Below are 13,796 nucleotides of genomic sequence, written 5' to 3'. Positions count from 1 at the left end.
CATTTATTTAAGACTAATATCATTATCTTGCATTTTTTTGGCCAGTCCCATTGGCCTCAGTGATCGTACTGCAGTGCAATTTCAAAAGCTAGTTACAATATTTAAAAGACAAACACAAACATTAATAATAATAGAACTAATCGCAGCTATGAACTCAATGAAGTACACTAGATTCTGAAAATAAAAATTCTGTCGAGTTATGTGACACAAACAACAGACTTGATAAGATAATTAAGATATGTCTCAGACTGGAGACCCTTGAAAACATGATGGAGAGAAGGTCATTGAACAAACTGTTATCCATCATGGACAACCCTGAGCACCCCCTCCACCACACACTTGATGGACAGCGAAGAACCTCATCTGACAGATTGCTGTAAGTCCGCTGTCGAAAAGGCAAATACAGGAAATCCTTCCTGCCACATGCAATTGGACTTTATGATGTGAAAGAGAAGTCTAAATTACACTTTATCTTGCTACCCATTACTATTTAGAGATTCTTCTGACAAATTGCCACTACTGAGTACAGGGTTCCCTTCTTACACATTTATCTTAAATATTTATAGTAAATAGTGTGTGAGTACGTATGTGATGTGTGTGTGTGTGTGTGGGGGGGTCCCAGGGGTAAACCGAAAGGAAAAGTGTGTGTGGGGGGTCCAACCTGCTGCTGTTACACAATAGTTTACCAGTCTGGGATCATGAAAGTATTTCCATTCTATTCTGTTATTCTAAAAACTAAACGCTCCTGAATACAGACTTGATGAAAATAAAAGAATATCAACTCTGTTCCTGAAAATGACTTTGTCTTGTTTAGTCATTCGTATGCAGAATATTTTTTTTCTGTATTTGACTTTTTATTGTTATTGTTACTGCTATTGTTATTGTTATTGTCCCGGTTAAAAACGTTTCACAAAAATAGAGGCAACACAACTAACGAGGCGGACACCCCATCTTCATTTAGCGGACAAACAGCGCCCTCTAGTGGCAGAACTGTGCTAGGTCCGCTAATCACCGGCACCGGTCAAAGTGACGTGAATCGTTGCATCGAGCCGCTGCTGTGAGCGGAAATAAGAGCTGCGGTCTCCAAATGTAGATGTCGCACCGTTACCAACAACTCACTTCGCGGCCGTCGGAATTAACAGATCACGAATTGGCGAGCTACAGTCTTTTTTTATAGAAAGGCCTCGGTAAAACTATGGCTACCGTTAAGAAAGATAACAGATTAACGAGTTCTCAAAGCTTTTTGTGCGTTGGTTTCGCCGGTGTTTTCAGTAAAACTATTACTTCACCGTTGGAAGTTGTGAAAATCAAAAGTCAAGTGGGAACGTTTCATTGCAAACAAGGATTCTGGCAAAGTTTTCTCCTCATTTATCGACATGAGGGATTTCGGGGATTTTGGAAGGGGAACGTCGTCTCTTGCCTGCGGTTGTTTCCGTACAGCGCCGTCCACCTGGCGGCATACAAACAGTAAGTGATTAGTTAGATTGAAATGCTACATTTGCCTTGTTTATTTCGAGACGCTGCTGCGAGTTTCGCTGTGGCTGCTAATACCCTATTAGCTTGTTTGCCAACACGGTCAGCTGACGTTGACGTACCAACTTGTTTACGAGTAATATAACTGTATTTACCCCGCGCCGTGAGCGGACACGGGATATTATGGAGTAAATTAAGTAAATTAAGAGTAATATGAGTTCAAAATAAAAAGGGGTGGGTGGGTGGGGTATACCAATGTTGTGTGTTTACTTGTAAAGCAACATATCTACTTCCTCTTTACCGCACGAGACTCGGCTGCTCTTTTGCACCAATCAGGGGGCTGGATTCCCTCTGTCGACTTTTAAATAGGAGGGGGGGAAATTCGCCCAGTGTTATCCCTGTCAGGTGGCCTTCCCTTTAGCCGTCCCTTCACGCTTTGTTTTAAGCGATAAATAGTAATAACAATAATAATGATAATAATAATAATTCATTTTATTTGAAGGCACCTTTCTTGACACTCAAGGAGACCTTAGAGACATGCGCATACAAAGAGTACACCTTTGTTAACTTGTGAGCAGTGGCAAGTTTCGCTAGCGTCCACTCATCGGAAGCTAAACATTGGCACAAGATAGCGTCATAGAATTATAGTAAAAAAAAACATCAAAGTTTGTTATCAGTCTGTGATCGATAATCTGCGTCTATAATCTACAACAATGACACAAATAACATAATAATAATGATGCCGAGATCTGCTGTGTGATCAATTACCGACCACTGCTAATCGGCTCCCTCTACTATGTGTTATCTTATTTTATCCCATCGTAACCTTCGCAAAATAATTGCCCAGGTCGTTTTTTGAGAAAAACACACACACACACACACACACACACACACAAAAAAAAAAACACAAAAACTTATTCTTCAGCATATGACTCAGTGTTTGTGTTTTCTGAAATACTTCAAAAAATAACAGGTGATGATATGGGCGACGAAATAAGCAGCGCAATGATTCATGCTTTCCGCCTCACAGCAATATACAACCATCCACGCTCTGCTGGCCCTACGAGTTACTCTTGAAGTTTAAACATTTAATATATTGATGTTTTGTTATTCCGAATGCTTTAAGGCCAAATCACAAAAATTCGGTCATTTGCTCTACAGATAACATCACCCGACGACGGGGACATAATTGCTGTGCAAAGTTTCAAAAATACATTTTGACGCTTTAGTCTTACTTGTAGGCTTCTCGTGTAAAGTCATGTATTTACAGTGTTGGCATCAGCATGTGGCGTATACAGTGTAACTAAAAGACAACAGTTCGCGTCACTGAGTAACCAATGCCTGCGAGGTGACATTCTGAGAAAACCACTCCCAGATGGTCAGGGGGTTACTATAGGACATGCCGCAGTGGCGATAGCATGGCTAATAAATAAACACACGCCGGGAGAGGAGCCGCAGCCTTGTGAAGTGTATTCAACCAACACAGTCATAAATACAGTAACTACTATCTGTGACGTTCAGTCAATGCGAGTGCCACGCTTCAGGACACGTGTTAACGTAATCCCACCCATCCTGTCCGTCCTGGAGTACACAGTGTTCTAGGGAAGTGAAAGCATCGCCTCCCTTTGTCACAGGAGACCAATAAGCCCCTTGTCAATGGCATCCCCTTTCCAACCGCCTAATTCACAATAAGCCCTTTAAAATCAAGCAGATCATTTTAAGAAAGAGTTGTTGAAATCAAAGTCTCAAAAGTGTTGGCAGTATTCGGACAATCATTACAAGTCATGTTTTAAACAGGGATCTGACCTCTGTGTAATAATTATGTTCAGGTTCTTCCTCTTGTCTGTGGTCATATAACCATCTGTGGTTTTGTGTGAATCCAATAAACAAATTGACCTCCTTGTGAAAAAAGCCCCATCTTATCGTCAGCTGTAGTCTGAAGAGCTATTATTTGTATATGAAGTTCTATTAACTGCTATTTGCAAAGTCTGTGAATTATCTTCGGTATTGTTCTTTTCTTTTTTGTTTTAGGTGGAAACAATCACATGAAAATATCACAGCGGCTTTTCATATTGGCTAATATGGTAAACAATTTAGGATGAAACCATTGATTTAAGGCTATAGTCATTTTTTTCATTGTCATTAGATAATATTTCAGAGATGCAAACATTAACATGGTATTACAATTATGAACTGGCCTCCCTGAACTCTGGAATATTGAAATAATTTACTGAAAAAAACATCAGCCATCTGCTAAATTAAAGTAAATCTCAAATTCATTCGGTAAACTCTTAAATATCCCAGCGGCTCAAATGAAAGACATTGATAAAAGGCAGTGAAGAAGAATCAAGTTATCATCTATGTGTGCAGAACTGAAGTGATACTGAGAATGTTTTAAATTGATAGTGTTGTGTAAGTTACTTTCCATCCTTAAGAAAATTTACTTTTATATCAACATCAAGTTCATTGGGTTGAAGATGAGACTTTGGATTCCATACATGTATTTGGCTGTGGGTCAGCTCGCTCACTTGTTGGTATAAATTCCTCAACCATCAGCCTCAGCAAATTAGCAAGTCTTTACTATTTTTCCAGGACTGACTCTTTTCATATTTGCTTACCTGTAATATGTTTTAACAACTGGCTTTTTTTTAAACCCCATCTCTATGTGCAGGCTGATCTGTCTCAACATGGATGAGCTGGGCTTCGTCCCTCAATGGAGGGCCATATTTGCTGGTGGACTGGCTGGTGTTGCTGCTGCACTGGTCACATATCCTATGGAGGTGGCAGAGACCAGGCTTATGGCTCAGAACTGCAGAGAGCCTACATACATTGGAGTCATTCACACTTTAGCAAAGATCCAAAGGAGTGAGGGACTAGTTACACTGTACCGAGGCTTTTCCCTCACTGTCTTAGGTAAGTACAAATTTATATCCAATATGCTGAGGAAAGAATCAGGACGCTTCAATATTGATATTTACTCACTCGATATTTTGTGCAGTCATTCACACGTAAATGCAGACTTGGCTTGTTACCATTGAATCAGAAAAAGGATGCGTAAACAGCTCATTGTAGGTTTTGACATTAAAAGATTTAGCGCAGTCTAACGATATTAACTGAAATAACTTGAATAATTCTGGTGGCCCTGGAAGACAAGGCAAGTACAAGAGTGCATTCATTTCAAGGGAAAATGCCTCAACATGCTAAAGTATACAATTCATGAATGCAAAACAGTAAGGCTGAAGTAGATTTATTCTTGGTGATAAATCTTTATTACAGCCTTTCCTAAATTTGCTGTGTTTTTTTTTTTTTTTTTTGCAAAATACCTCATATTTCAACAGCTGTACTTTCAACATCAAATTTTGTTTGCATTCAGGTGCATTTCCCTTTTCTCTCGGATGCTATGTGGTCTACATAAACTTGGACAAACTCTGGCAGGAGCAGCCTTTTCGTTTCACATCCCTTCAGAACTTCATTAATGGCTGTCTTGCTGCGGGAGTGGCTCAGACCCTTTCTTATCCCTTTGAAACTGTAAAACGGAAGATGCAGGTGAGTTGCCATTTTATTCTCCAACAAATCAGACCTTGTTAAGTAAAGAAAGAGGGGTTAAAAAAAAGGGAGCACTTGAGGCCAACAAAGTGACATTGTAGTTAGCACTGTTTCCTTACTGTAAGGAGGTTCCTGTTAAGCACTTGCCAGCTGGCAAGGGCCTTTCTGTTATTGGTTTGCATATTCTCCCCGCTTGAAGACTGTTCTTTTTTTAAATGCTTTGTTGCTATCCCTCTTACCAAACATTTGCAAGTAGGCTAAGTGAGGTCTCTAAACTAAATCTGGGTGTGAGTTTGGAGTCAATGATTCTGCCTCTGAATGTCGAGCCAGTTATTAATCGGTCCAGGGTGAGTCCTGTTGTGTCTCTGACACCAGCTTTCTACAGCCCTCTGAGCAGGATAAAGTTGTGTTGAACAACATGAATGGAAATTAAGTGCAATATTTGTTCTTATTAAATCTGACAAAAGTTGCAGTCCTAATACTCAGTGACCTTATCATAGGACCCTGGGCGAGCCGGAGAATATGCTCAGTGGAGTTTCAGCATTGCGTTATTTCTTCCAGGAGGTCTACAGGAATTCAGTTGGCGTTAATGTAATCCAATTTGTTTAATTAAAATGTATGTAGTGTAATAAATTCCTGAATGATTGTACTCAAGTTAAAAAATATTTTTGTAAGGATGTATTGCCGTTCTCTCACCATAGGGGGGCAGTGTAGGTGTCCTTAATTGCCCTGGTCTCACTTGTTGACTCATGAGAGGCCTACAACACATTGTTAAATTTGGATATCATTAGTAAGTCTTACCTGGCAACCACCCAAAATAATTAACTCTATGGAGGCCTATATTCTACATAATAGATAGTGAGTGGTTTAACATTGGCCCACAGACAGTGCTCTCACATAATGTTTCACATATATTATGTGTGTTTACAAGGACACAAGGGGAACAATGCTATTGCAAAGGACAGGGTACCGCATCCATTTTTTTCTGCCTATTATAAGCCACCACAAGGTTCGGCAGCAGCTGGGAATGTGAGTTTGTCCTGCCTCTGCAGCAGCTATAGATATGTTTTCTAAAGATAGTCAGTTACTGTCAGTAGCAGTCGAGACCTTTTTATGTGTTCTGTTCATTTAAGCACACCTGTATCACTTCACAAGTACCACAACTTGTTCTCAAGTATTTGATCAAATTCATAATCCAGCTGCATTCTCCAAAAAAAGCTTAAGTTACCTGGATTATAGATATACAGGATACCCGCACACATATTACAGGATAATGTGTGTGTATGTAAAAGCTAGCATGCTTGCAGAGGCTTATGTTAATTTCTTTAAGTATTGTTTACATCACAACTTTAACTCTGCAAAAAGATTGGTATTTCCTTTCCAAGTAAAGGTATTTGAATCTTTTAACTGCCATGTGATCAATAATTTCCATTGTCACATGATCACCATGCAAGTCAGTGACATGAGACAGAGCTTGACTTTTCCTGCACAGGAAGCACCGTATGACCCTTTACATTAATCACAGTTGACGTTTTCTTGCATTTAAATTTTTACCAGTCTCCTCTATGAAGTCATACTAATCTTTTACTTTTCTTCCTAAATTTACATAATTATGCTCATTTATTTTTTTTCCATTTACAATTATTATTAAGCGTTTGAAAACACCCCGGTTTAAAATATAATCCATTTTTAATGCAGTTAATGACCTTTAACTGGGGAAAAAACAAAATACATTTCAGAGTAATCAAAAGGTGTCCATATATGGAGTAAACACCGGCTTACAATATTTCTGAAACCACTTGATTAAATTGACTTTATTTTGGCAGCAACTGTGTGTTGGCATTAATACATTGCTGAAACTCAGAGATGTTTTTGATAAAATACCAGTGCAGGGACATTTAGTTTTTGTCATGGCTGAAAATAAAGTTCACAAAGCAAGGAATAAGAATGTATTTGTAACCATTTGGACTTGTTTTAAAACAGTTGAATACAAGCCATTATTTCAATATAAAGGCAGTCATCTCTTACTTTAAAGGGTGAAACAGTATCACTTGACAGATTTCTGAGAGCCTTAGTCTCCAACAGCTGACAGGCAGCTCTCAGGACAACCACATCTGCTTAACAGCATCCAAGTGAGAAAATGATATTTTCAACTGTGGAGACTTAGGAGTTGCAGGTTTGGCAGGTTGAGCTCCAATATGAAAGAAAGTAATTTACAAAATAAACCTCCTGGATTGAGATTTCTCTGATACAGTAAAAAAAAAAAAAAAAGTCATAATAAGCACTTGAGAAAAATATTACTGAAACTTTTGACCAGATATGATATCTTATTTGATGGTATGGGGTAATTTGAAAATGTGAAATACTGGAGGAGCTTTCAGACAACTGAAAGGGGAAGATCATTAAATCAGCAGATTCTTGTTCTTTTAGAAAATGAAACACATGCAACGCAAGAAAAAGTATTCAGGCAGCCGACATCATGTGAGCATTTCTTCTCTTTGTAGTAAAGTTTAACTTATATAGTGGTCAGCAGATTTTATCTGCCTGTTTGCCAAGATGCACTGACATTGATGTGTCAAAACATATATCCATTTTTCACAACAGTGTCATTGGCAGTGAAATCAAGTGGCCTAAATTCAGTGTCAGGACCCCAAGGCTAAAAATAATGCTGACAATACTGACAAAAGCTGCGATTGAATATGGTGTGGATTTTAAATGTTATTGTTTAGTCAATGAATAACTGACTGACCAAATTTGATATCGTCCAAGTTTCCTAAAGTTTCCAAGAGCACTATATGATGTGAAATAAATTATGAAAAGCTTATCAGCTGATAATTCTTTACCCTCACATTTTGGAATCAACATCTGCTGTAAAAATTCAGAATTGGTTAAATATTACATATTGTTTAAATGTATATAATTTGATATAACATTCTTGTTGCCAAAAACTGTAGAGCTTAGCCTAAGACGCTGAGAGGCTCAGTATCTTTCTCAAGGACACTAGCTTTCTGCTGGAAATGTAAACGTTTCATGAGTCTGCTTGCCAAATTTCACCAGTCTTTAACTGATACATAACTCCAAATCATTCATACATTTTGACTTTGATTAATTTTATTTTGCAGGCTCAGAGTGCCCGCCTTCCCCATTTTGGTGGAGTTGATGTACATTTCCATGGAGTGACTGACTGCTTCATGCAGGTGGTCAAAAATAAGGGGATCCTCTCGCTCTGGAATGGCCTAACTGCCAACACAGTTAAGGTACAAATATTTAAATCATTATAAAAATAATAAGACACATTTTCATTACATTATCAACCGGCTCCTGGTACACATAAACTGAAAGGGCAAGACTGCTTCTGTAGTTTTACATTCAGGAAATAGATGAAATAACTTGTGCATGTGCTGAGCAGTTGGAGTTGAGCAGTACAACAGTGATCAAGTTGTAACCTGTGGCCTACATGTGAGGTGGGGGGTGAAGGGAGGATCATGGAAAGCAAGGCAGAGAGTGTAATTAATAGCTGGAATATCACATTCAAGGTGAGCAAAGTCTGCCTTTAGGACAGCATGCTCACACTCTCCAATTTCAACTGCAAATGTCATGGTGGCTCATTGTTGTGCAAAAGCTGCCTCATTAGAGATAGTCAATTATAAATTGAAATACAGTAGTTGGTATTGAGAAGGGAAAACAGAATTATTTTGGTAACCATGCATGATGCTCAAATCAGAGCACATACTTCAATTTGAAGATCTATGTCCAGCTTTGACCGAGTTTCCTGCTCAATAAATTATAATCAATATTTTCTCCATTTTTGTCCTTTCTTTTCAGATCGTACCCTACTTTGGCCTTCTCTTTACCTGCTTTGAGATGTGTAAGCAGGTCTGCCTTTACCGCAACGGGTACATCATATCACCTTTGAGCTACAAACTAGCACCGGGGGTCGACCAGAGCCTCGGGCCATATGAGCTACAAGAGGTGAAGCGCTACTTGAAAAACAGAAATTTCGGGTCGGGGGAGTCATCCTTTGGAAATCGATGGTGAAACTTGAGAAGATGAACTGATAACATCGGATCAGCAAGTTTTGCAACAAGTATTGGAAAAAAACAGCACGCATTTTGTTTGTTTGGTATCATACCTTCTTGAAAGGTTATAACTAGAATTTAAAAAGAACCTCTACCTCTAGCGAATCATTTTATCTTGACGCTATCATGACCTCAACTGTTGAGGTTATGGTTCTGTGCAGTTTGTCTGTCAACAGGATTACACAGAACTACCTGGATACTTTTTCATGGACCTTTTTCATGGGAAAAGCGGCATAAGTCAAATTGTATTGATCACACTTTAATCTCTGCAATTGTATGCTTACATACTGGGTGGTTTGCTAATACAGCCAGTTGTGTTTCCTTGACAACGCAGCATATGATGTGCCTTCAAATAACTTTATTTTCTTCCAAAAAAGCACAATGTATTTCATCATACTGACCATATAAAAATGTTTTTTCATTTTACCCTGCATTGTATAAAATATCGTTGTATGGCATTGTTGTATATTTCTGTGATAAGTTATATTTTTAACGATCAATGAGGATAACATGTTATTAAAAATGGGAAAAAAAAGAATAGATTTTTATTTGCTAATTATGTGTATGGATGTGTGTTTTTACAGCTGGATGAGTAATGCCAGTATAATTTACCATTTTTAATTTTTCGCTAGTCCGCTTTCTTTTATTAAGAAATTAGAATTTTATAATTACTGATGCATGTGTGTATTTAACTCTGGTTCTTGCTCCAGCAATTTACACATGATGCTTGCAAGTAATTGATTCCATAGCCCAATACACAAGTGTGTAGTGTTAACTAGGTATTTTTCTCTCAGTGTTTTACCCGTGTCTTAAATTGACTGTGTGGGTAAGACTATGCAATCCTTGCCTATGTGGAGTTGGTCAGCTGATTCAATCATGTCTGCCTCTACACCGGAATACAAGGGACAGCCAAAGGACACACACAGTTGGGATGACCTTTCGCCACCAAGCGGGCCCTTAAAGCGTCAGCTGCTTCAATCTGACATTTGACACAACTTTGAGCCAAAGTTGATCAGAGGCTTTCAATGACACAAGACTGATGGTGATGAGATACCATGGTTCGACAGTATCATAAAAATTAAAATGAATAAAAAACTACTAAATGCGGTAGGACAGTTTTGCTCCGTTTGTATTTAGTGATGATGCCAATGACCAAATCCGAACGGCAGGCCATCAATTAGCCCCGCCCACTTCCGCCGCCCTCCACCAATGAGATGACAGAATCAAAGTTCACGCTTTTTCTTGCGAACGGTCTGCTTAAATCGCTTCTCCTGCAGTTTGTCACCGGCCATTTCCACTCAACCGGTCAAAAGTACCGTGCAAGTACAAGGACGTCGACCCGTTGACATCAGAAGATGAGTGAAACAGCTATTTCTTTTGCCAAGGATTTCCTGGCAGGTGGTGTCGCCGCGGCCATCTCCAAAACAGCTGTTGCCCCCATCGAGAGAGTCAAGCTTCTTCTGCAGGTGAGTTGGATGTTTCCTAAAGGTCCGAAACGTTATTCCGATTAAGTTTGATCCGTTCAAGTATGCAACATTAAAACAGTAACGTGCATTTTTTTTTTTTTTTTTTGGGTTTGTCTTCTTGCTCGTCTTCTCTGATGCAGGCTTGGTCGAAAAGAAGGGATAATGTGTTGAATTATGTAATGATGCTGCACTGTTAGGAGGATAATGTGGATTACAAATAAAGGAATTCACAGCGTGGAACAGGAACAGATGAGGATTGAGCAGACTGTTGTGTAATAGATAAGGCAGAAAGGCCATCATAGCAAACTAAATCGACTGACAGCCTTGGGAATCTGGCGTTGTTTTCAGTATCAAACTTTCTTATCTGACACAATGTTTTGAAGTTTTGCTCAAACACGCACAGCCAAGGTCACTGGCCTCAGCATTGGCCTCGGGCTTCATAAGACGAGGCTGTGAGGATTGTTGAAAATATGTCTCAGAGTTGCACAATGGCATGCCCACAAATGTGTGTGGATAGTTATGAACGTATACACACTTTACCAGGTTAAAGGCTTTAGATTTTCATAATGTATTTCAACAGGACTATTTCATTTTTGGCCATGCTGTCCTATTAATGTGCTGCAATACTTGTGTTTCAATCACAGGTCCAACATGCCAGCAAACAGATTACAGCTGACAAGCAGTACAAAGGCATCGTTGACTGCGTCATCCGCATCCCAAAAGAGCAGGGCTTCCTTTCGTTCTGGAGAGGAAATCTTGCCAATGTCATCAGATACTTCCCAACTCAGGCCCTCAACTTTGCTTTCAAAGACAAATACAAGAAGATTTTCCTGGACGGTGTTGACAGACACAAGCAGTTCTGGAGATACTTCGCAGGCAACTTGGCCTCTGGCGGTGCCGCTGGAGCCACGTCTCTCTGTTTTGTCTACCCTCTTGACTTTGCCAGAACACGTCTTGCTGCTGATGTCGGCAAAGCCGGTGGGGAACGTGAGTTTAAGGGCTTGGGAGACTGTTTGGTGAAGATCACGAAATCTGATGGCATCAAGGGTCTGTACCAGGGATTCAGTGTTTCGGTACAAGGCATTATCATCTACAGAGCCGCTTACTTTGGTGTCTATGACACAGCCAAGGGTGAGTTTTCATGGTCTGTCAGCATGAATCTCCTTTCGCCCGGGGGCATTTCTTAACCTCAAGCCTTTCACTAAATATGTGTTTAACACACCTCTGTAGGTATGCTTCCAGACCCCAAGAACACACACATTATCGTGAGCTGGATGATCGCTCAGTCTGTGACTGCAGTTGCTGGTCTGGTGTCTTATCCCTTCGATACCGTTCGTCGTCGTATGATGATGCAGTCTGGACGCAAAGGAGGTGACTGAACACAAAACAATGACTGACAATGTTTGTTGAAGTGTGGCTCTGACCGAGTTGTAATTTCTTGTTTCATTGTTTTCCCTCAGCTGATATCATGTACAGTGGCACCATTGACTGCTGGAAGAAGATTGCACGCGATGAGGGGGGCAAGGCTTTCTTCAAGGGAGCGTGGTCCAACGTGCTCAGAGGCATGGGTGGCGCTTTTGTCCTCGTCCTTTACGATGAGTTTAAGAAAGTGCTGTAATCATGTTTTTTTATGCCCGACGTTGTGAAATGTAACTGTAACATATCTTGTACATTTGGATGGACTTAAATGCTGCAATATATTTATAGGGACCAACTAGTATTCTGTTACTAGTTGTACCGAGAGAGTCTATCATGCACTCGTGCTTTTTGTTTGTTTGTTTGTTTGTTTTGTTTTGTCCCTAATCAGAATGTCATTCCCTGACAACCGGAATCTTGCCTGAAAAATAAAAATAAAGGCAACCTACTGAGTGAATCTCTGCCTGATTTTGAAATATAATCCTGTTTATGAAGGTTATTATTATAGACAGAGTCCTCAGCTGTGTTGCCTCAGGAAGCCGTTTGGCACCCTCTTGTGTGCAACATAATCTGAGGTCTCCCAGGTTGTATTTGGAACTGAACCAAAATAAGCTGAGCGACTTGACCTACCAACAGTAATTCCTCCTTAGACACTTCCAAAAAAATGATAGCACCGGTCTGTTTGCCAAGCTGTCAGATGCCCAATTTATTTGAGACATAGATTTAGCACAATATTTGTACAAATGACACCCTGCAGAGAAAGGGCCAGGATTACCTGGAGCAACATAGATTATTCCAGCCTCCTAAATATACTTTTATCTCCTCCAAAGCCTCCTCTGGCACCAACTGCTGATACCTGACACTTTAACCCTCACCATTCAAAATCAGTATGACACACAACAGTTATTTATCATGGGCAATTAAGCCATCAAATCAAGTACATGTGCAAAATACCAATCTCATAATCAATACATCACGAAAAGACCGATGGAACTAAGCTACGTTTGGTGTCAAGTGGAATTTTATCTTTTGTTTACTGTCATATATTACTCCTCCATGTAGTAACTGATGACATCTAAAGAATTATGTGCTCTATGTCTTGCTCTCTTGTCTCATGCACTCCTAATGCACTACCTTTTCTAAAAATGTGGCCCGTTACAGGTTTAAAAATTTCAGCGTTATTTATATTCGGCAAGAATGCATTACCACTTAATTAGAAAATATTAAAATATCCAAACTACGGAACATTTTGCTAACTTTGAAAACCTGCATGCTTAATATAAGATAACACCCACTTTTATTATCCATTTTATAAGCCCATGGAAAAGATTATCACACCACTACAGGGTTGCAAAAGAAGGGAACTGGCAGCAGATGTTACATAGTGGTTTGAATTTTCAATGTGCAGTGATGTACATGTCAGCAATACTTCTAAGTATTTATACCATCAGCAGGTTTGCTGTCACTGTTATTTCTTCAATATCGCAGTAGATTCTGCATGCAGAAGTCATCCTCCACTGCAGCTGTAATTTTAATGCCACCCTGATGAGCAACTCGAGTCCATGAAAATGTATGGACCTGCTGTCTTGATTAATTCCTTTTGTAGTCTGATTCTGTCAGTGACATCAATGTCACATTGCCAAGTACAGCTTTTCCAGAGTTAGTATCCATAATATGTCCATCTAAAGCTAAAATATTACAATTAGAAATAAATGTTGTCAACTGTGAACTGTGAAAACCCCATGCTTAGTAAGTCGTATTTACATTTCATGTCCAACCACAGTGTCTTGGACACTTGTAAGACTTTACTTTTTAT

The 13,796-nt window shown here is 39.5% G+C and overlaps 2 protein-coding genes across 2 annotated transcripts; both read left to right on the top strand.

The window, feature by feature from the left end:
- The first annotated feature begins 1,063 nt into the window (after positions 1 to 1,063).
- Positions 1,064 to 10,206, top strand: slc25a43 (solute carrier family 25 member 43). The gene is made up of 5 exons (XM_086157890.1): positions 1,064 to 1,467; positions 4,145 to 4,386; positions 4,847 to 5,019; positions 8,142 to 8,276; positions 8,845 to 10,206. The coding sequence occupies exons 1-5, from the start codon at positions 1,196 to 1,198 to the stop codon at positions 9,055 to 9,057; spliced, it is 1,035 nt and encodes a 344-aa protein (XP_086014016.1). The 5' UTR covers positions 1,064 to 1,195; the 3' UTR covers positions 9,058 to 10,206.
- A 164-nt stretch (positions 10,207 to 10,370) lies between these two features.
- slc25a5 (solute carrier family 25 member 5) lies at positions 10,371 to 12,437 on the top strand. The gene is made up of 4 exons (XM_086157892.1): positions 10,371 to 10,564; positions 11,209 to 11,695; positions 11,795 to 11,935; positions 12,025 to 12,437. Exons 1-4 carry the CDS (start codon positions 10,454 to 10,456, stop codon positions 12,180 to 12,182), a joined length of 897 nt encoding a protein of 298 aa, XP_086014018.1. The 5' UTR covers positions 10,371 to 10,453; the 3' UTR covers positions 12,183 to 12,437.
- Positions 12,438 to 13,796: the final 1,359 nt, after the last annotated feature.

The sequence above is a fragment of the Fistularia commersonii genome, chromosome 13, assembly GCF_037954325.1.
Source record: "Fistularia commersonii isolate RoL2024-O1a breed Wild chromosome 13, RoL_Fcom_v1.0, whole genome shotgun sequence".
Classification (NCBI taxonomy): domain Eukaryota; kingdom Metazoa; phylum Chordata; class Actinopteri; order Syngnathiformes; family Fistulariidae; genus Fistularia; species Fistularia commersonii.
This window is presented reverse-complemented; position numbering and strand designations above follow the sequence as displayed.

Coding starts and splice junctions, on each gene's coding strand:
- slc25a5 (XM_086157892.1), top strand. CDS start 10,454: ATGAGTGAAACAGCTATTTCTTTTGCCAAGGATTTCCTGGCAGGTGGT. Junction 10,565..11,208: donor GAGTCAAGCTTCTTCTGCAG/GTGAGTTGGATG, acceptor TTTCAATCACAG/GTCCAACATGCCAGCAAACA. Junction 11,936..12,024: donor GCAGTCTGGACGCAAAGGAG/GTGACTGAACAC, acceptor GTTTTCCCTCAG/CTGATATCATGTACAGTGGC.
- slc25a43 (XM_086157890.1), top strand. CDS start 1,196: ATGGCTACCGTTAAGAAAGATAACAGATTAACGAGTTCTCAAAGCTTT. Junction 1,468..4,144: donor CACCTGGCGGCATACAAACA/GTAAGTGATTAG, acceptor CTCTATGTGCAG/GCTGATCTGTCTCAACATGG. Junction 5,020..8,141: donor CTGTAAAACGGAAGATGCAG/GTGAGTTGCCAT, acceptor TTTATTTTGCAG/GCTCAGAGTGCCCGCCTTCC.